This window comes from Anarrhichthys ocellatus, unplaced genomic scaffold (genome assembly GCF_004355925.1).
Source record: "Anarrhichthys ocellatus isolate YVR2014 unplaced genomic scaffold, GSC_Weel_1.0 scaffold61, whole genome shotgun sequence".
Taxonomy (NCBI): Eukaryota; Metazoa; Chordata; class Actinopteri; order Perciformes; family Anarhichadidae; genus Anarrhichthys; species Anarrhichthys ocellatus.
Genome location: NW_022280091.1, coordinates 1,505,727 through 1,526,916, shown reverse-complemented (window position 1 = coordinate 1,526,916; position 21,190 = coordinate 1,505,727). Strand labels below are relative to the sequence as shown.

The following is a 21,190-nucleotide window of genomic DNA, read 5'->3' as shown; positions in this document are numbered from 1 at the left end:
GAGAGAGAGAGAGAGAGAGAGAGCGAGAGCACTTGATTTTAGCTTTGGAAAAGAGCCAAAAAAGCATGCAGTGCAAAAGGGAGGAGAGATGAAGAGCTGTGAATGTAGAGCGAGCCAAAAAAAATTTTCAAGGAAAAAAAAAAGAAAAAAGGAGGGGGGGGAGGGAGGGGCACAATTTCCCAGAAAAACTGAGCCGCACATAATTTAATTAGCTGTTTTACAACCCACTTTGAGATTTGTTTACAATATCCATGTAGTGGGAAACATCAGTGCTGAGGGGAAAAGTACATCTGCAGCATGAGGTGGTGTCTCTTTTGGCTCATTTTCGTGTCCGTGCAGTCATTGTCTAATTAGCAACCACCCGGCCTCAGAGGTGATCGCTTGGGGGGGGGGGGACCTACTTAAGTTACGGACGTCCCCCCTTGACGTTACAGCCATTTGAGTGCACTAAAGCCAACCCTGCCTCCAGATGTAAATACGATGATTTGTTGTTGAGTGTTTTAGGAACGCGTCGGTTTGAGTACACGCTCGTATATTTCAGAAAACGAGCCTCCTATTATTGATCCCTCTTGATTTATGGCAACATTTTGGAGATGTATCGCCACTTAATGTCTTGCAAAATCTATCTTTCACAACAACGCAGCTGACAGCATTGATTTGCTGCGCCAAGCACGCCTTGATCGTACACGGGCTGGATCTCCGGTCTGAATGTCAGCGAGCCAGAGTATCTTGTTCTAAGGTTCACTAAGGACACTATTACACCCCTTCAAGGAAAATTGATTTCATAAATATTTTAAGGATGCGCTATGAGGGCTCTCTGCAGGGCCTTGCCATGTAAAGCTTGAGGTATTCTCAGACAAAACTAATCTTAAGTCTGGAGTCATGGTGTCCAAAAACTAGGGGTGGGAAACCTTTCGATTCTTCTTGATGCGTCAACATTTTTCCATCCATGATTTTTTTCTCACTGTGACTATCCGCTATTTTAAAAACACAGCATATTTGTAATGATTCATTATTAAAAAAACAGATGAATTTACTTCTATTATCTTCTATTAATTCAATATAAGTAACAAATAGCAGAGATGGGTTACACTTACAAGCATTGCAAAGAAAACCAAGCCTGCCTGTAGCAGCATCCTTGTAGTAAAAAACACATAATTCAGCATGTTCTGAGTCATTTAACATAAAAAGCTGCCCTTATTCACTAATGAACACAAAAATAACGCTTTCTGGAACATGCAACACAAAAACGATACATGTGCGCAGTTACGGTGACACATGATTCGGAGGCAACGGATGCCACGCATGGCGTATAACTACTATCCTCCCCGCTTTCCTCAGCGATTCCGTGACTTTAGCTTTGGTTTGGTTGTATCTCTGTGTTCGTAAAAACGTTGAGATGAATGTTGTATCTCAGTTCCAAAGTGTGCAACATAGCACGAAAGCTCTGATGATTCTCAATGACTGAGTAGGGGCGCAAATCGTTGGCAAAAAGAAGTTGCAGTCTACTTTGTGATTTGCTTCGTCCTTTCAGAGTTTGGCAGAAGAAGAAGAAGCGAAATGCTTCCATACGTGCCCGTCGGATCGTATCCATATTCGGCTGCTCAAGCTTAGGCACTTCACAAAACTCAGTGTATTACGTGTATTACGTCTGTTGCGTTCACTGGCAGCGGTAGGAACGGACAGCCCGGTGTCACAGAATTGTTACAGGCGATCATAACGTTGAGAATTGAGTTTGAGTTTTCTGCAGCGAGTCATAATCGTTCAAGAGAGAATCGTGACGCATCTAAGACAGGTTACCAAAAATCTAGTTTATACAACGGCGTTTGAGCGCAATTGTAGGTAAAAGAAAATTGATTACTACGGAGCCGGGGGAGGGGGTAATATTTGAAGAACAAAACTCTCAATTTGCGAGATTATGAAGTCACAATTTCGGGAAAAATGAAGTTGGATATTCTCTGAAGTTAAAGCGGCAAATCAACGAGAAAAGAAAACACAAATTTGCGAGGTTATAAAGTCATGAATTTACGACAAAACAACCTACACATTTGCAACATTAGAAATTCATACATTTATAAGAAAAAAACTTTTTTCAAGGTTAAAGGAGGTTAAATTGGCAAATGTACTAAAAAAAAGTCACAAATATGCGAGATTATAAAGTCGTAGATTTACGAGAAAAATACTTGGATATTCTCTGAGATTAAAGTGGCAAATCAAAGAGAAAACAAATCATGAATTTGCGAGATTATAAAATAAAAATAAAAACAGCTTTGTACATATTTTGTATTTTGTTTGCACATCATATTTTTCTTTACAACGTTGAGCAACATTTCACATGGCTAAACACACCCACAGGAGCCACGTAGTGTATCATCACAGTGCTACCTGATCCAGCCCCAACACTTAGTCAGTACACGAAAACTGCTAATGTACTGTCAAAGGCTCTCTCTCTCTCTCCCTCCCTCCCTCTCTCTCTCTCCAATGCTCCATCTCTCTCCATCTCTATCTTTTCCTCCCATGTCCCCGCCTCTGTTAGCTGAGCTCTCTAATGACTTTTGTTTCAGACGCTGTCTATTTTTGCTGGGGGGGGGACGGGGGACGTTACCCTGACGGCCCCATTGTTTATCAGATCAGCATGCGACTCATCTTCCTTTTGCGCCGAGTTGTTCCTGAGCTCCCGCTCCTTCCAGCCATTCATCTATGAAACGCGCAGTCCTGTATTTTTTTTTTCAAACGGAACAGAAAACACACACCTACACACACCCTCGATGCTCCCGCTGTGTATGGCGCACGAGTGCGTGCACGCGTGCACTCGTAGGGGGCATTAAGCAGGTATCAGGTTGTGTTTCCATCTGCTCCAGAGAGGGCTCTGATAGTCCTATTATTTAATCTGCTGGTCATTCTAGACGCCAGGCAAGGGCCGTTTAGCCGGACATAATTGAATGCTTCAGTGTGGGAGATCACCTTGGCCGTCTGCATGCGCCGTCGTGCCAGGGCTGTACGCTCGGACAAAACAAATAAAGTTTCTGGGATTTCTGCAGCTCGGAAACTAAAGGAAAAAAAAAAAAATCTGTTCAATCATTTGTTATTGTAGGAAGACTGAGAAAAAAATAAAGTTTCCCCAGTGCACGTAAAACGAATTCTGCTTAAAGAGAAGCTAATTTACTTTGCTTTGTTTTTAAAAAAAAGACACTAACTTGAAACAAGGCAGTTGACTTGTAACAAGATTTAGCTTCAAATTTCTTCGAAACAACCGGGGCTCAATCCACTTTGGCAGAAAAGTAAGATTTATAGACAGCACTAAATTGACTTTGGATGAATCCTAACTATTTTATCTCAACTCTGCATGTCCTCCTGTCTTTTATGACTTCCACCGCAGAGATGTTTGTAGCGAACAAAAGGAGAAGAAGAAGAAACAAAAAAACAGACGGCAATAAGACGTGCAGCGCTTCACAAAAATAGACACATTTTCTCGTTCCACAGCACCCACTCAGCCTCTTGTGCTACGTTTCTCCGAGCTTGTACAGTGTAATGTGGAGTAGTATGAAGTATTCGGCGCACCATTATATATACAAAAACTAATTATCATCTATTTTCATCTGAAGGTTATGCTTGGAATCTGCCACTTGAGGTGCAGTAGGTCTATTTTTCGATTGAGAAAGTATTTTTTTTTACTACATTCAGTGCCTGTAACCTTTTTACTTTTTGACTAATATGTTCTCTATAAATGTTCTATCATTTTGGCAGAATGTTTTTTTTTTGTAAGGTTTTCCACCACAACATGTGGCAAAAAAAATCAAATATAACTACTGTCGAACAAAGTGAAACACTTGAGATTTAGCTTTTTTGTAAAAACAGACACAGAAGCAGCATTTTTCGCTTTGCCTTTGGACAAACCCTCCAAGCAGGAATGCAGTGTTAAATAAACATCAAGGGCAAATAGATGTCTTTAATTCACTCAGTCTCCACCCTGAATTCTTATGCATTTATTATGCAATGAGCTGTAACCTAGATTTTGGGGAAAACTCTGTTGGTTTAAAAAAGAAAAGTTTCCCAGTTGTTGTTATATTTAGCGACTACGTCCCGTGAACGTTTCACTTCAGTGAATACGACCTCCCAGTCTGTTATCGTGCGGTCAAAGGTCAAATCACCATCTGCCGTGGTTGGAGACCATCCGTCTCTCTCGTCCTTCCTCCCTTGGAGTTTCCCATTGAACGGTGTCTCCCATATGAAGGGACTGTGACTTTTGATGAATCGGCTTAAAAAAACTGCAGGCTTTTCAGAATTTAACTTTAGAAAACAGCAAATATGTACTGAGATCTTAAAAATGAGATTATTTCACAGACATCTACGTTGACAACCAGGATGAATGTTGTCACTGAAAAACATGGACTGTATTCAAGAAGGGGACAAAGTCCCAGTGATGTCATTCCTTGGTGTGTACTACGGTCCCCATTTTCATTCATTTCCCTCGGCATCTTTGTTTTTGACCGTAGCCATCTTGGCGGAAAAAAAAAAAATATATATATTTTTTGCAACCAGAAGTGACACGAGATCCTAGAGCCAGTTCAACCCAATGCTGAATAAGACATTTTAAGCAATTACATTTTTACAAATAACTTTCATGAATTGAAAACACACTGTGAAAGGGTTAAAGTTCAAAGACGAAAACACGGACAGCTCTGTGGTAGCGACCTGTCAATCACAAGGTAGCCCCGCCCTAAAGCATACTCTGCTTTATGGTCTATTTTACTCTAAATGGACCATCATTTGGGCAACGAACAGCGGTCTCCGTTTGCTGGACCCATCCACTTCCCCTTCGGCCTGCCAGCTGTGTGATTTAGCGGCCTTTGTACGTCCTTGTTCAAGATTACATGGATAACTCACGGAAGAAATTTGTGGGACAAATTGCGACGCTGGATGCTGGATGAGACCAGCCTGACTCAAACATGTGACTAGTAGTGCCATTACAGTGATAAGAGGTCAAAATACTGTCAAAACTACTTTTTGAAAAAAATAAAAAAGGGACTTACTGTATGGGACACACTCATATTGGACCTCCAGGTACTTGTATGTGCCAGGGCAGGGGTCGGGGAAGACGTCGGGCCCGGCCACCACCGCACACTGCGTACGGTTGTTGCATCTGCAACGGGAAGAGACACACATATTAGCCGAAGACATTCAGATGCACGGATATAGTAAATGCTCTGAAACAGATGCTGGCAGATGAGTCTTTTGAAGGCCAAAGCACTCGATAAAACAGAACACAGACATGTTATATACACCGAGATGTTTTTTATCCCCTCATACAGTTCGCTCCACTCACCCTGACGCTTGAGAGTCATCCGTGTTTAAGGGCCCTTTAGGTTGACAAAAGAGCACACAATGTGTCCTTACTGGTACCTGGAGTGGACATTACATTAATGGAATCCTTGAGTTCGCTCGAGCACAAGGTGGTGTGTGTGTGTGTGTGTGTGTGTGTGTGTGTGTGTGCGCAGCAGTGAGAACAATAACCTATGGCTTTAACATTATTTTTCTCCAGACTCCAGATAATTAATTTTAATTATCAAGGGGGGGGCCCTCTCCTCTGACACACAAAAAGTAAGTATTCCTCACTGTTATTAATGCGGGTTGGCACCATGTATATTCACTACACGCCTGTGGGGGATCGTCTTGTCATGCATGTACAGTAGACGTGCGGCTATAAAAAATGCACACGTGACATTTATGTGATAGTAATTAAACATGCTGCAGGCCCGGTCCTCACAGGGAAAGATGATTTGTCGGCGGATGGCTGGAGCCCATAAATTATCACGACAGATGCACGTAATGACATGAAAAATGCTACCGCGCGCCGAAGTGCCACTTTGTCTCAGTGACCCGTCCTGGTTTTAAATAATTCATTGAAACAACGCGAGTGAAGAACTGCATCACGTGCGGGACCAAAAGGCCCTATTTCAAGAAGACCGACGAGTATTTTCTTTCAATTAGTACAACTCTCCCGTCTGTCCCACTTTCCCGGCGCACCTGTCAAACAGACGACATTTACATTTAAAAAAAAAATTCTCCCATTGAGATATATATTTATATAAACCCCTCAAGTCTCTTTTCTTACAGTAGCGGTCCATTTTGCATAATGTAATATGCATGAGAGCTAACTTAATTTTCAGTTCAATATTCACTTAAAAACACAGAGAGCCAACACACACACACACATGCGTATTGGTGTGTATCGGGGGCGTCTGTGGTCAAAGTGAGAGGGGTTATGGAAGTTTAAAAGGTTTAGAACTCCAATGTGTCGCACTGCCTGTCATATTAATAACAACACCCGCCAGTCTCCTGTTCTTTCCTCCTCCCTCCCCTTCTTTTTTCTTGCCTCTGTGCTTTTTAATTTCTTGCCCCGGTGCCTTCATCATCGGTCACCTGTCATCAGTGCAAATTGTGGACTGGGGGGTGGGGTTGAAGGGACAGACAAACTGACACACAACTTTGTTCACAACACATGACCGTCTGACGCGACTGGCTGGCCCACAATGGTGAATCAGTGCGCAAAAAGAACTCCTATTTAATGACCTCACATGTAGCGCAAACCCCCGCCCCCCTCCTGTAGTTATGATGTCATCATGCCGCGACAAGCGATTAGCGCTACATGTTTCTCTCAAAACTTACTCCCAAGTGGGGTGTTGAGTGTAGGATTGAATATTTACACACACTAAACTTTTAGGACAAAAACAAAAACACGACAAGTGTTTCTTGGTGGGATTATAAAAAATAAATAAAAGTCTCATTTCTAAAGAAGAAGGGAGAAAAAAAGAAAAAAAATCCAACTGACAAAAGGATGCTAGCGGACTGGGCAGCGAGGTTGTTGCACGAAGCCGAGAGAACGCATAAATATGTGAAATGAAGAAACTTTCGGTTTTTGCACTAGCTGTGCGTGATTGTGTGTGTTTGTGTTTGTTTCTACTTTATGCTCCAGCCAAAAAACAAAAAGTCACTGTTCCCTGGGACTTTCACGGCTAAGTCACGCAGCACCGAAGGTTATTGACTGCTATTTAAAATAGAGGGTATAGTGCAAAGATTCGACATAATCTCCCTCCGCTATCGCTCCCTCTTCCTCCGTCTATTTCTGCCCGCACCACCTTTTTCTCTCTTCCGTCACCCCGCACTCTTCTAAGCCAAGATAATAAACCAATTTCTCCCTCGGCCTTTGTCTTCATCCGAATCCGCCTAGGAATTATTCCTCTCCGTTCCTCCGTCTTTGTCTCTCATTCCGACTGTGTGTTTATCTGCCTTAAACCAACTTAGCTGCAGTTTTTTTCCCGAAGTCACACCCAGATATATGCGGCGGGCCTCTTATTACTTGCTTCCCTCTCCCTCCGTGTCCATCCTCTCTCTCTCCCACCCCCCACACTTTTAATATCGTTCCTGCCTCCCCTCGGGGCATCATCTCCAGCCTCCCTCTGTTCCTCCCTCGATCCCTCCATCCTCTGCAAAGCCTGTGCTGACGTCACCGCTCCGTCTGAGCCAGCAGTCTGAGTCAGATCCAAAAAAGACTCCCTCATGTCCCCAGTACCTCCGTCTCTTTCTCACTCCAGCCCGACAACACATAAAGACATCGCAAAAACAATCCCCCAAATTCACCTCTTCTCTGCGCTCTGACCCACGTCCAAAGATGCAGAACATGAACCTCTTATTTTCCCCCCCGCATTCTTTTCAACCCAAATAGCTCTTTATTTTTTCCCTGTGTGGTTTTTCTTGGTGTTGGCAGAAATGCTTCTTTTTTAAAAATTTTTTTAATTAGCATGACCACATCAAAACAAGGCAGTGGCCTGGATACCGCCTACGCCTGCTGGCTTTCTTCCCTGCGACGTGCAACACATGCACCGACACACAAACAAAACCCACTCGCTAACAAAAGCCGATGCCGTGGCAGGCGGGAAGAGGGAACGCAGCAATGCTGCAGCGGGTGCCGCCGCTGTCATCGTCTCTGATGTTTTTTTTCCCACTTTGTTTGGCAGACCTCCCTTCACTCCGTCTCGGTCTCCATCTCCCCGTATAAACACGACCGACCGACTGATGGTTTGATGAGGCTGACGGAGTGTTTGGTGTGTGTGCGTGCATATGTGCTAGCACACGCGTGTGTCTGCTGGCAGATGTACGACAGAATAAATACTTGCCTGTGTGTGTGTGTGTGTGTGTGTGCGCGCGTCCGGCTGCGTGTGTGCTTGTGCTCGAGTGCAGATGTATTTGAGAACTATATAATTACAGAGCGAGTGAGAGCTGGGAGCTAATCCTCGTGAGTTAAAAGAGGTGTCTGAGAGTGAGTGAAGCGCAAAGCCTTGGCGCGGCCCTCCGGAACCCACATCCGAATGCAGTCGGGCCGCTCCGCGACGCCGTCTGAGTCATCCGCAGCACTGTGAGCATGCTTAACACATACAAAAACTCTCTGCAATGGTGTCTGAGTGTCAAACACGCACACACAAAAGCCGGAAAATTCTAAAAGCGTCCAAACATTCCACACATGTACTAACATTGTAGAACACCCATGCTGCGTCCGATATCGCATACTATGCAATACATACTCATTATGTGTGATGTTGTTCAACATTGTATGATTAAGCATTAATATGCATCTTTGTTGGACGCACTGAACTGTAATTGTCAGGTGTCAACCTCCCGTTCTGCCGAGTGAAGCTGGTATCGAGGCGTCTTAAAACTTGCATTCTCACTAATGGCCAGCAGGGGGCGACTCCTCTGGTTTCAAAGAGAAGTCAGATTGTATAGAAGTCTATGAGAAAATGACTCTACTTCTCTCTTGATTTGTTCCCTCAGTAAACATTGTAAACATGAGTTTATGGTCTCAATCTCTAGTTTCAAGTCTTCTTCAATACAGCATGATGTTTATTTAGTAAGTTATGGTCCATTTAGAGTCAAATAGACCATAAAGCAGGGTATGCTTTAGGGCGGGGCTACCTTGTGATTGACAGGTCGCTACCATGGCGTTTTTTTGCGTGTTTTCGTCTTAGTACTTTCACCCTTTCACAGTGTGTTTGCACTTCATGAAAGTCAATTGTAACCTTTGTTACAAAAGGTTTGAATGTCTTAATCAGCGTTTGCAAAAAAAACAAGATGTCGATGTCCAAAATGCCAAACTCTAGGCTTCAAAATGGCAGTCGACAAACCAATGGGTGACGTCAAGGTAACTACTTTCACGTCTTATACATAGTCTATAATTACAGAACAGTGGTGTGACTCTATTGAGTGTCTATTTTATAGGGAGTGGGCTATTGGGCACTGCAAAAATATATTCCCAATCTCCTCCTTTTTTTTAATTTGACTTGTACATGAAGAACACAGAACAGAGCTCATAACTACTTTGTAACGTGTTTCGTAGCTGCATGACTGAGCCTCGACTGGCTTCTCTTTTCAAACACTACGTTCAGACTGCAGCACATAATGTGACTCGCATCTGTTTTTCTGTTTAACAGCACAAATCACATGGAATCAGATCTTCAAACTGGATTCGGCCACTTTCATATGTGGATGCATGTCTTGATCTTTTTGCAATGCGACCTCAGTCTGAAGAGTCATGCCAAAAGTCCTGCTACTTTTACGTCAGTCTAAATCGGTATTCGTCAATTCTGAGCTGGATGGAGTCACTTGGTGAATACAAAAAGGGAAGACGGCTGCGATGGAGGTAGTCGGTGGAGGGACAGTCGGGTGTATTATTATTATTAGTAGTAGTATTATTATTCCTCCACACATAACATCACATTGAAGAAATAATATGAACAGCCAGAATCTGATCTGAACAATTAATCAGAATTGAACTCGAAGGCTTGCAGCATGAACGCAGCCAAACCAGCAGGAACATCGATGGTTGAGAAGATTAAGAAATCTCTCTCCGTTAGAGTCGGAACATGCCGGTCGGACTAATACTAACACTGTGGGGGAACTTGCAGAAGATGGACCGGGAAAAACATCATTTTTTTCTGCTGTTGACATTGATTAACACATGAACCCAGAATGAGGAAGAGGAAATGGAGATAGTTCAGCAGAGACTGAACATATTTGAAACAGAAATATAAAAAGCGGAAAATAAATGATTTTATGTCAAAGTACAAAGTGTTATTCACGCGGGTGATCACATTTTTCACTGAAAACAAGAATACATTTAGTTTTTTCTCTCCGCTTTATAAAATCTTGTGACCTTGAGAGATTTCTTTATGAATAACATACATCCAATATTTTCTCCAATGTTTAATGTTGAGAAATGGAGCTGCAGTTTGATTTGAGGCAATAAAAAGCACAGCGTGAGGCAGCATTTAGTTCCACAGACTATACACAACTCGACAAGAATGAATGCTCGATGATACCATTATAGATTGCACTGTTCTAGGAGTCCAAATTATCCATAACAATTTAATGAATTCAGTATCGTTATAAGCCTAAAAATATTTCCCATGGACAAATGTGAGGGTCCTGGGACAGAGGATGTCATATGTGTACAGATTGTAAAGCCCTAAATTTGTGATTTGTGATTTTGGGCTAAATATTAAATTGAATTACATAAAAGAAGATATGTTTTCTAAAATTAAATTCTATCAAAATCCCAAAACTGGGAAAAGTCAACCAGTTGGTAAAAACATAAATTCAAATTCTGTAAATAACAAAAGGAAGAGGGGAGAGATGACTTCACTGGGCTCTTTGTGTCCTGAGGGAGTTCAGGAAAACCCATTTGACAGCAGAAAGAGCAGAGTTACTGTATCTAGCTACAGGATAAAAAGCTGTTAGGCTGGCCGTACACACTCTCCCTCTCTCTCTCTCTCTCTCTCACGCACACACACACACACACACACACGCACCACATATGAGATTCCTCTGCTACTGCCCTCATTTCTGCTTTATTAGCTCCCTGATGTGGTTATACACACACACACACGTACAGTAGTGCTATCCGGAGATGGACAAATGGAGTGATGGAAACGATGGAAGGATGCAGACGAACAGGGATGTAGTAAGTAATTGAGGAGTGGTGCAGGGGTTTGTGATGGATGGCGGTAAAAGAAAAGGGAGGAAGAGAAGGGAATGTGTTGTTTGTGTGTGTGTGTGAGTCCATATATATACGTCTACTCCGGGGTATAGCGTAGCGCGCGCCACCAACACACCACGCTTGTGAAGAAAATGACAGATCCGTCTCTCTTGTTCTCTTTCTCCCACACGCACACGCACACACACACACGCGCGCACACACACACAAACACTAACACACTCCTCTGCATTTTTGTCAGCTCTCTTGCAGCCTGTCAAACGAGCCACAGGTGAAATAATGTTGGTTTTCCCCACTGGAAAAAAAAAAAAATAATAAATGAAATGTGTTACATTATTAATATTTTTTGCTGGAGGATGTCATTCTCTCCCGTTTTTTCTCCCACTCTGACTGAGCACGTCAAGTGTCATTGTTAACATACAATGCACAGTATACTGTGTGTACCATGAATACTGTATGTATTCTGTGTGTGTGCACCCCCCCCCCCCCCCCCTTTTGAACCTGCCATCTTCATGCCAGGTGGGAATGAACCAAGTATGAATACTTACTGCATACTTTTTCTATTAACTTTTGGTCCATGCTTGAGCCGCCCTTGCAAAGTACGCACTGCTGCATGCGGTACACCGTCAGTTATTATCATACTGCTTCGTCACACTTGATCTTTGACCCTCTTGCTCATATATCTGCAGCGCAGAGGATTGTGGGTCGGAATAGCCAGAAAAGCATTTAGGCTTGCATGCTGCAGAATGCGACCTGGTGCAGTAAGAACATCCTGGTACTTTAGTCATACTGTACTCACTCTTTTTCTGGCATACTAAGTAGTATATATGAAGCATGTTAATTCAGCCTTTTAAAACCGACCTTCGTTGTCTGTGATTGTGAATCACATTTACATCCTATCTGCGGGACATTATCTTTACTGTTACTGAACTGCTTTACAAGAAAAAAAAGGGATCGGTAATAATATTTAATGTGTTTTAACACACAAACACATTATGGCCTCTCTCTTGCAAGCACGGCTCACGGCAGAGTACAGTTTTCTGAGCCCCGCAATCCCTCCTCCCCTCCCCTCCCCTCCCCTGCTCCTCTCCTCTTCCACCGGTAACCATAGCAACCTCCACGTCGTCCGATTCCAGGACACACTCGGGGAGTCTTCCTCCCGATTCCACCCAGCAACATTCCCCCTCCGTGCGTTTCTCCCCCTGCCTTTCCATCCGTGTGTCCCGTCTTTCTACACGGTTTAACCAAAGACCACCTGCTTTGAACAAAATCCCCCCATAAAGCTAAAAGACGAGCAGCGTGTCGGACAGCCGGGCTGTCGCTCTCGGTTGGGCGAAAAGCAGAGAGGCGCTCGACACGCAGCCGCCCCAGACGACAGAGCCGCGCCGCACCGAGACACTGTCTCACAGTATTTAGTCAGACTCACCTCATGATGCACACATGAAAAAAGAGTATATGCACATGTGTGTGTGTGTGTGTATATGTGTGTGGGCAGGAGGGCCGTTACATGTGTCCTGGTTTAGTTCTGCGCGTCAATGTCAAAGTATCAAGTCAGTCACTGTCTACTTGTCTGAGGCGCTGATTCACATGCTAGTCTCCGGATGTGTCAGGCTTTATGTGTGTTTGTATGTGAGAGAGAGAGAGAGAGGAGCGCGGCATCTAGACCTTTCCTGAAACCGTTCTCAGGCAGCCACGCGGCTTAGGTGCTCGGCGAAGCATGATAACTAAGGTTAGCAGAGCTGCGGTGACGGCAGGAAACGGGTCAGACGGCGGGGACTTTGACATGTGGAAGTACAGAGGCTCGGGCAGAGCGCCACAGCTGTCAGTCAGGGTGGGGAAAATAAACGGTGCGCGAGTGGGCGGATGGAGAATGCAGCTACACGTGTAAGGGGCAGTGATATTTTGTGATGACGAGCTTAAAAAAAACGGAAAAAACTTGAATGTTTGCGTTCGTTGCCGTCACATATCTGGAGGAAATGTTTCCGTGCGTGCCTTTCAGGACCAACTGTGTGCCGGAATCTCTCCATCTTTAAGTGTGCCTGCACTTCTAAGTTCTCTAGATATATGCATCTATCTGTGTGTGTGTGTGTGTGTGTGTGTGTATGTGTACATTTGCATGCGTGTGTGTGGGCCCTAATTACCGCACTGAGCAAGGGTGACAGTTGGGGCCGCAGGGCATCTCCTGTAACCGTGGTGACTGTGTGGCACACACACACACACACGCACACACACATTAAATAGGACATTTTCAGATATGACCTCCTTCAGCGGGGAAGCAGGGTAGTTAATGGAGAGAGGAGAGACGAAGAGCGAGCAGGCTGAGACAGAAAAAAAGTCGGGAGAGATAATAACGAGACATAATTGTAAATATCCTGGTGAGTCCACCTCTGCAAGACCTCACACACTCACACACGCATGCAAAACACACAGTAGCCTCAGTCTCGGCGTAAACCGTGGCTCACTGGCTTAAGAGGGTTGTCTGGTAACTGCAGGTTACCAGACAACCCTGATCCTCGACTGGGACGTGCCATGTGTCGTAGTGTCCCTGAGCAAGACACTGAACCCCTGGCTCCCCGGGTGCCTGTCATTGGCAGGCCACTGCTCCCTATATACAGGGATGGGTCAAATGCAGAGGTCAAATTTCGTGTATGTGTATATGACAATAAAAAGGGATTCTATTTCTATTCTATTCTAAACCTCCAATTTAGCAGATAATGTTGTTTTTGTTCTTGGAGTCACTGGGCTGGAATAATGATCAAAAATGTAAGATTGATGTAAGGTTTAGAGTGCTCATTTCTCCATCTGTGTTTTACAGAGATAGATTAGAATCAAACGTGGAGGACGGATGAAGTGCAGGTATGCGCTGGGGAAAAAAAATAATAATAATAAAAAAAGCGGCAGACTGTTTGACATAGTTCAATGGTTGCAGTGCACGGCCAGCACTAGATCGCAGTCTATGATTCAAGAGGTTTTCTATAATTCAGATAGTCAAAGGAAAAGAACTTCAGAGGTTTTCTTTACAGTCTCCCGCGTGAAATAGTTCAAAGGGTGCGCGCTCGCTCACCAGCCGGGATGCACGCATCTGCGTGCACATACATTACACACACGCGCACGCACACGCACATACGGTCACGAGCTAGCACACCAACCCGGTAGCTTTGAAGGCCGAGACTCGGTTCCAAAGAGACAGGCTGCCAGAAGAAGTTGACCGTGCTCGGGAGCTGATGAGCAACTCTCTCAATTTCTCTTTGAGCCCGTTCATGAAGGCATGCGTGCGTACTCATTGGCGCATGTGCACACAGGGCTGGCGCATAGCTCTGTGTTTGCAGCCATTGTGCACCTATGGTTGCCCCGAGGGGAAGGGGGGGGGGCTGCTGCTGCAGGCTGGGGGATCTAATCCTGAAACCAGCTGTGCATTTGGTCAGGACAATGCTTAGTTATAGACAACATGGTGTAACATGCAGGTAACATGCTGCAGCCCCCTGCACTTCAGCCGCAGCCTCAACTTTCCCCCTGGGCTGGGGGGAAAAAAGAAAGAAAAGTGAATGGGGGGGGGGGGGGGGGGGGGGGGGGACAGGAAAGGGGCTCGTGAAAACTAAAAACAGATGGTGAGGGAGAAAGGAAAAGTGACAGAGAGGATGAGAAGCAATTTAAGGAATGAGGGGAGGGGGGAAAAAAAGGAGTGCCAAAAAATGGAGATATGAAGAGATTGACGGATAGGACAATAATAAATGAAAGACGTTGTTATTTAACACTTCCAAAAGCAGAGGGAGAGATGGGGGAGGCAACTCCCTTGTCTTTCTTGTCAACATGGTTTCTCTTTGCGTTGAGGGACTTCTTCAAGGGGGGAAGGATGGAGCAGGAGAGAGAAATAAAGGGACATGTGCAAACAGGGGGACAAGGTGGGAGAGACAGTAAAGAGGTGTCGGGGGGAGGAGGGAGGGGTGCACTGTCACATTGTTCACAGCGTCTGCTCCTTCCAGCCTCAAGTACCCGAATGCATGCGTGAGATGGAGAGAGAAGGCCAGCGAAGCGCTCCAGTATCAGTAAAGGGACAAGGAGCGCATTGTGAGGCATCAAGTCACTTTTATGTCAGCGGATCGCTGTAAATTGGGAGGCATGGCAACATTTTGGCTCCCAGCCCTTTCCCCGTGTACAATGGAACAGGCCAAACCTTGTGATTCTTCAGTTGTCTTGACGTCGCTAACTTTTCTCCCCCAGTGACACTTCAACCCAGCCACACCCTCGGCTGCAGCCAACTCAGCCGCTTTGAAAAAGCAACAGTGAAAGTGATACATTTATTTTTTGGGAAACACACTTAGAGTGCAGCGGAGCTTGGGTTGAGCTTAATAAAACAATAAATATTGGAAACATATGTACATTTTCTTAATTTAAGGTGCAGGATCCGAGATTGGGAGCATTTCAATTGTGTCTGAACGGCTCTCAACCACAGACTGTATATGAGATGTGGATGTAGTCATTGTGACGTCACCCATTGGTTTGTGGACGGCATGTTGTTGTTTTTTGCAACCGATGAACGGAAGTTACCATATTTGGAATGCGGAGTAGTGACGTAGTGGCAGCGAACTGTCAATCACAGTAAGCCCGCCCTAAAGCCTACCCTGCTTTGTGTTTATTTTACTCTAAATGGACCATAACTTACTAAATGAACATCATGCTGTATTGAAGAAGACTTGGAACTAGCTTTAGATCATAAACTCATGTTCACAATGTTTACTGAGGTAATAAATCAAGTGAGAACTAGAGTCATTTTCTCATAGACTTCTATACAATCTGACTTCTTTTTGCAACAGGAGTCGCCCCCTGCTGGTCAATAGAGAGAAGCTTCACTCGGCGGAGCAGGAGGTTGTCGCCGGCGTCTCACAGCTAACGGTGCTAACGTTGCAAAATGTGGCGATTTTGCGGACAGAGCTAACGGTGTTAACCTGAGCGGTTACCGAAGACTTGGTGCTACACTTCCTCCACACTGCAGTCGGTCGAGGTGGCGCTATCGGCTGTAACCGCCGTGTGAGAGCAGTGCAGAGCGGTGGCCGCGAGCTAGCCAGCGGGGCACGCTAACATGCGTGCAAAGAACGCCTGGACGGCCCGGCTATGTCAACAAAGCAAGGAGGAGATCGGATAACAACAAACACAAAAAGAGAGCGACTTCATTGTCTGGTCAGGTAGACATTACTCCACTACATCTTTACATAGCAAATATTGGTTTGCTGCAATATTAATGCTCTGAATGTTGAATACAGCTGCTTTAAATAATAAGGGTAAAACGGAAAACAACATAGAAGTGAGCTGCAACCTTAAGACAAAGAATGCTCAGTAGCCATTTTGAAATAGAGGCATCTCAGTTCAAAACACGATAAAAACAGAGTGAGTCATTGAACTGGGGCCGGCATATCGCTAAAACAGATTAAGCGGAACTTTCATGGCTGCTGCTTCGTTTCCCCTTCAACCCAGTGTATCCCAATGGGGAGATAATCTGGGAAATGCAGCGCTATCGGGTCCTCTCTAGGTTGCTTGAGAAGCCTTGTGAGACCCTCTGGAGATATGAGGCTTTGATATCAAGACCAATTATGTGGTGTGGGGCGTACACACACACACACACACACACACACACACACACACACACACACTCCCTGGCCTTGGAGAGTAGTGGAGAGGAAAACAAAAGGGAGAATGTGATACTGAGGAAACACTGGGCAGGCGGAACATGCTCTGATTTTATCAGCCAGTTGAGCTGGGGATCGAAAAAAAAACAGAGACGATACAGACATAGAGGGAATGAGAGAGTGGAAGGCAGTCTGGCCGCAGCACACTGACGAAGAGGGGGTATGAGAAAGAGCTAAAAAAAATAAATATTGAAATGCATGCACGGACACACAAGCCCCCAACACGGCCTCCAGTGCACATTAACAAGCATGAGCACACACTCAAGGATTTCACATCCACGTAACGCCGGTGCTTTAAAACGCATGAGCATTGCAGCATTATACGCACAGACACACACACACACAAACAGGCTCAGTCTTGCCACAAACACGCACGGGAAATATATGTGATAAACAGTTTTATCCAGTCTGAGTCACCTCCACGGAGGATCCCTCAAGATTAAGTCTGGCCTCTGGCTCTGCTAATTGGAGCTTAAAGTCTGGTGTAGCCCCTGGGCAGTGTATGCTGCGTGTGGCACATGCTGTGAGTATCTGTGTGTGTGTGTGTGTGCACGCATGTGTATAAATTATGGATGGCTAGGGCCACAGGAGAGGGGTGGCCACACAAGCTGCAGCTGCCGGAGCGAGCGGAGAGGAGGCCGAGCCAGGCCAGAGCAATCGCAATCAGAGCACTGCCACACAACAGAGACAGGTGGTTCGATGGAGAGAGAGAGGAAGACGACAGCAGCAATATTGGGACAGGAAAAGAGCACTCAAAGTTGGGTGACGCATGAAAAATAGAGATACTAATGGTGACGTTAGTGAATAATTTATATCCAGACGTTCTGATTACACAGAGCATTGCTTTCCGCTCGTCGCTATTTTTGTTTTGCTATTATTTTTCAGCTCGTGCTCGTGATCATACCTGCACCGCGTATAGGTTGTAGGTATGATGTATGCCGTTCTAGTCGTACCTATCACTGTTGACCAAGCCTTTTTTTTTTAGCTGTCAATAATGTAAATATTATGCAGCCGAAAAGTTCTTTTTTTCGGGAGCGTTTTTTTTTTTTTTAGGTTTCGCATCCATGAAAAAAATACTTCAACCAATCACATTGTGCGGAATGGACATATATTGAAAACATACACCATAGTGTACAATTACACCGTTCAACTTGAACAAAGGGCAACACAGACCTGATCCCACGTAGTCAGTATATCCACATTAGTGATGACTATTTTATCAAAAATCTTATTGTTAAACATTTTGTAAAAGCATACAATAGTCAACTCTACAATTCTGTCTCAATATTGATATTGAGGTATGTGGTATTTGGTGTTATGCTTAATTTTTAACATCAAAACTATGTATTATAACCCCTGTTCAATGCTATACTGCTGACTCTGTGGAGCCCTCTTTCTGTCTTCGGCTGAGCTCCTAATGGCACTGTCAGGAGAGGAGGCTATCACACGGGCCAGCTGTAGAGGAAGTGTTACTTGAGCAACTCCCATTGTGTGATAAGGTTTCTACAGCTGTATGGTCGCTGTACCGCATGAACAGGAACAGAGAGGGTGCGTGACTCACGGGTTACGCCGCTTACCACAGAATTTCCATCACCTTTCTCCTCTTATTTCTTATTTTTTACCCCCCCCGGTACACTACGTTGGAAAGGCGTGTGTCCTTTCTCTTCGCTTTCACCCACACACAAACGCACACACATACACACATACACTGACCTGAGCGACATGATCTTGTACGCGTCGGGCAGGTAGCAGCGGGTGTTCTCCATCTGGGCGGGGTCAGAGTCGCAGATCTTGTCGTCGGTGCGGCCGTAGTTGGCGCTCTCGATCATGATGACATCCGTGCCCGGGCAGCGCAGCTCGATGGGGTAGGACTCGCAGGACAGCTCCCTCCGCACCACCGCCATGGGGATTGGGGCGCGGCCGAAGGCTGGACACACAAAAGAGGATTGCTTGATGATACCCGCTGAAAACACACACTATTTGTGGAGCTGTCTTTTGAAAAATGTGCACTGGAGGACTAAATTGTACAAGCACAGATTGTGTTCCACTAAGACTGCATTTGTACCCTTGTCATATAGACTAATTATCCACACTATATGAAAACGATAGCACCACGGACGAATATTTATAAGGGCACGTCCACTGTCGCGAGTGAGTCGACTTGGTAATTACTGTTTTGCAGTTAGCAGTTTTAGACATCACTCCAGATAGAGAGTAAATTGCCTGGCTTTTTAGTGGTGTCGAGATTAATCTAAAGATGGCAATGCCTCGTTATTCTCAGAAGTTCCAAATTCGATGCAAACATCCACTCTTACTGTACTGAAGCAGGGAGAGTTAACATGTCATTAGTTCCAATGAGATTGGAGCTACTGATCTGCCCCAGATCTTTTTATTTTTTATTTCCTGCTATTGCTTTGCTCCATTGCTTGTTTGATGATGAAGGCTCTCGGATGATGAAACATCTGCAAGACCAAACAGCAATCAAGCTTCCATTGACTAATCACGTCTAGATATCTTATGACCTGAATGTCTGGCAATGTTCACAAAGGGAGACGGCAGCAGCTTCCGCACCACAGTTCTCACCTGTGGTGCATAGAGACATGGGATATGAACAGGCCTGTGCTCTTAAAAGTCCCAAGACAATAAACACTGCAATCACAAAATGCAACTTTAGATGATACAAAACAAAAAGTGCTTCAGGATAAAGCGCCTCTGGGATGCCTCACCTTGCAGCAGGTGCCGCTGTCACCCTTCAGACTTTTTTGGCTTGTCATGGCGGTAAAAGTGCAGATGACACACATTTTGTTTCAGGATGGCTCAGTGTCCCGGTGAGCCATGACACTGAGCCATCACACACAATACCTGGACCCTGAAACCCTGAATGCAGTCGTTTTTAAAGTTGATCGATGACACCTGTGCTTTTCCTGCTGTGACAAGTCGAAATGTCTGCTGTGAAAAAGGTCCCTCTTGGCTCATGCGGTTTATTGTGTCAAGTCTGTGCTGAATGCGGTAAATATCAACCAGAATATTTCCTTAAGAACATGAACAACGGGTATCTTTGTCATCTCGGCCAGGATGATCATGCGATCAGGCATGTGTGTGTGTGTGAGTGCACCTCTGTGTCTGTCCACGGCTAATCTCTGTTGCAGAGTAATTTGGGTGGCCAGTTATGGCTGCATGTGGTCGCGGTGACTCACACTTCCAGAGCACACACTGCTGAGAACATCACTGCTACCCGCAGCTACGCAGTCAGACATCTTGATGAGGTTTGTTTTTGGCAAGATTGTATGAAATGTCTTTTCCGACCACTTGGAGCCGATTGCGTGCTTACATCGCCGCTTCTTTTTTAGTTGGAATGAAGTGTGTTTTATGACGCTTCACAGCCCACTGGTGTCTCGACGGGGAGTTGGCCAGTTTTGGGCCGATACAGATGTGGTCATTGCAGACACACCTGGCGGAGAGCCGCACTCAACTATGTACACCTTTCTAGTTAGAAGAGTATACTATTAAAACATTATTTAATTTAATGAACTAATTAAAACTATTTCTGATGTTTTATTTGTTGATTTTCATGAATGGGTTAAAAGATAATCTTTCCTAACAAACCCTATGAATCTACATTCTGGTACCCTATCTTATCCTGCCATCAGTTATTGATTGTGTGGTCACAGCCTTATATAACTTCTGCTTCTATGCCATAAAACTCCACCGTCATCCGGTTACGAATGCAATACAAATGGCTCTTTATTTTGTCCTCATCCTTTTAATCATGTGTTTATTAACACTCTCTACATATTGTCTTGTGATGATAAGACCGTGCTATTGATGCTCTCGGGCTGGATGGTCCCAGGGACTTCGGTTGTTGTGGTGAAGCCTGGATGTTGTTATTCTCTGTTCCTGAGAGCAGCGAGTCCTGGGAGCACTAGCCGTCCTCCCTTGATAGATGGATAGGTTATCAGCCGAGGTGCTCGCTCGTGTTGTTCGCCTTTGTCATCCCCTAGCCCTGCTGCGATCGCAGTGTAGTTTTTATCGTTTCATTTCATATTCACCTCATATTGTCACAGGCTACCCCTACCCAAGGACCACGACTGAGAATTTAAGCTATATCCGGTGCAATATACATGATATGCATTGTCCCTGTCGAATAAACAAATAGAATATATTAATTCTGCAGTTTATGTATACAGGCCCGGTGATCGTGACTGCTTGTTGTTCTGTCACTTTCCTTTTTATTGACAAATTCATCCTGTCAAGGCCTTTCCGAATCATTTCTCAAAAGCACACGCGCACACACGTCAAGCGCACGACCGCTCAACAATCAGGCCTCCGAACATCCCTGAAAAGCGAGGCATGGCATCACCTCCCTTTGCTCTCCCTGTCACTATAACCATAGCAACCCCCCCCCCCCCCCCCCCCCCCCCCCCCCCCCCCCCCCCGCCGCCCCCCCCCCCCCCCC

At 44.9% G+C, this 21,190-nt stretch overlaps 1 protein-coding gene across 7 annotated transcripts in view; it reads right to left on the bottom strand.

Moving 5' to 3' along the window:
- adgrl3.1 (adhesion G protein-coupled receptor L3.1) overlaps window positions 1-21,190 on the bottom strand; it is an 85,320-nt gene that overhangs the window by 60,143 nt on the left and 3,987 nt on the right. For all 7 annotated transcript variants that reach the window (XM_031872012.1, XM_031872014.1, XM_031872015.1 and 4 more), the window contains exons 2-3: window positions 18,448-18,661; window positions 5,034-5,143 (exon numbers count right to left, since the gene is read on the bottom strand). In XM_031872012.1, the coding sequence (XP_031727872.1) occupies window positions 5,034-5,143; window positions 18,448-18,661 (324 nt within the window). The remainder of the gene's footprint in view (window positions 1-5,033; window positions 5,144-18,447; window positions 18,662-21,190) is intronic.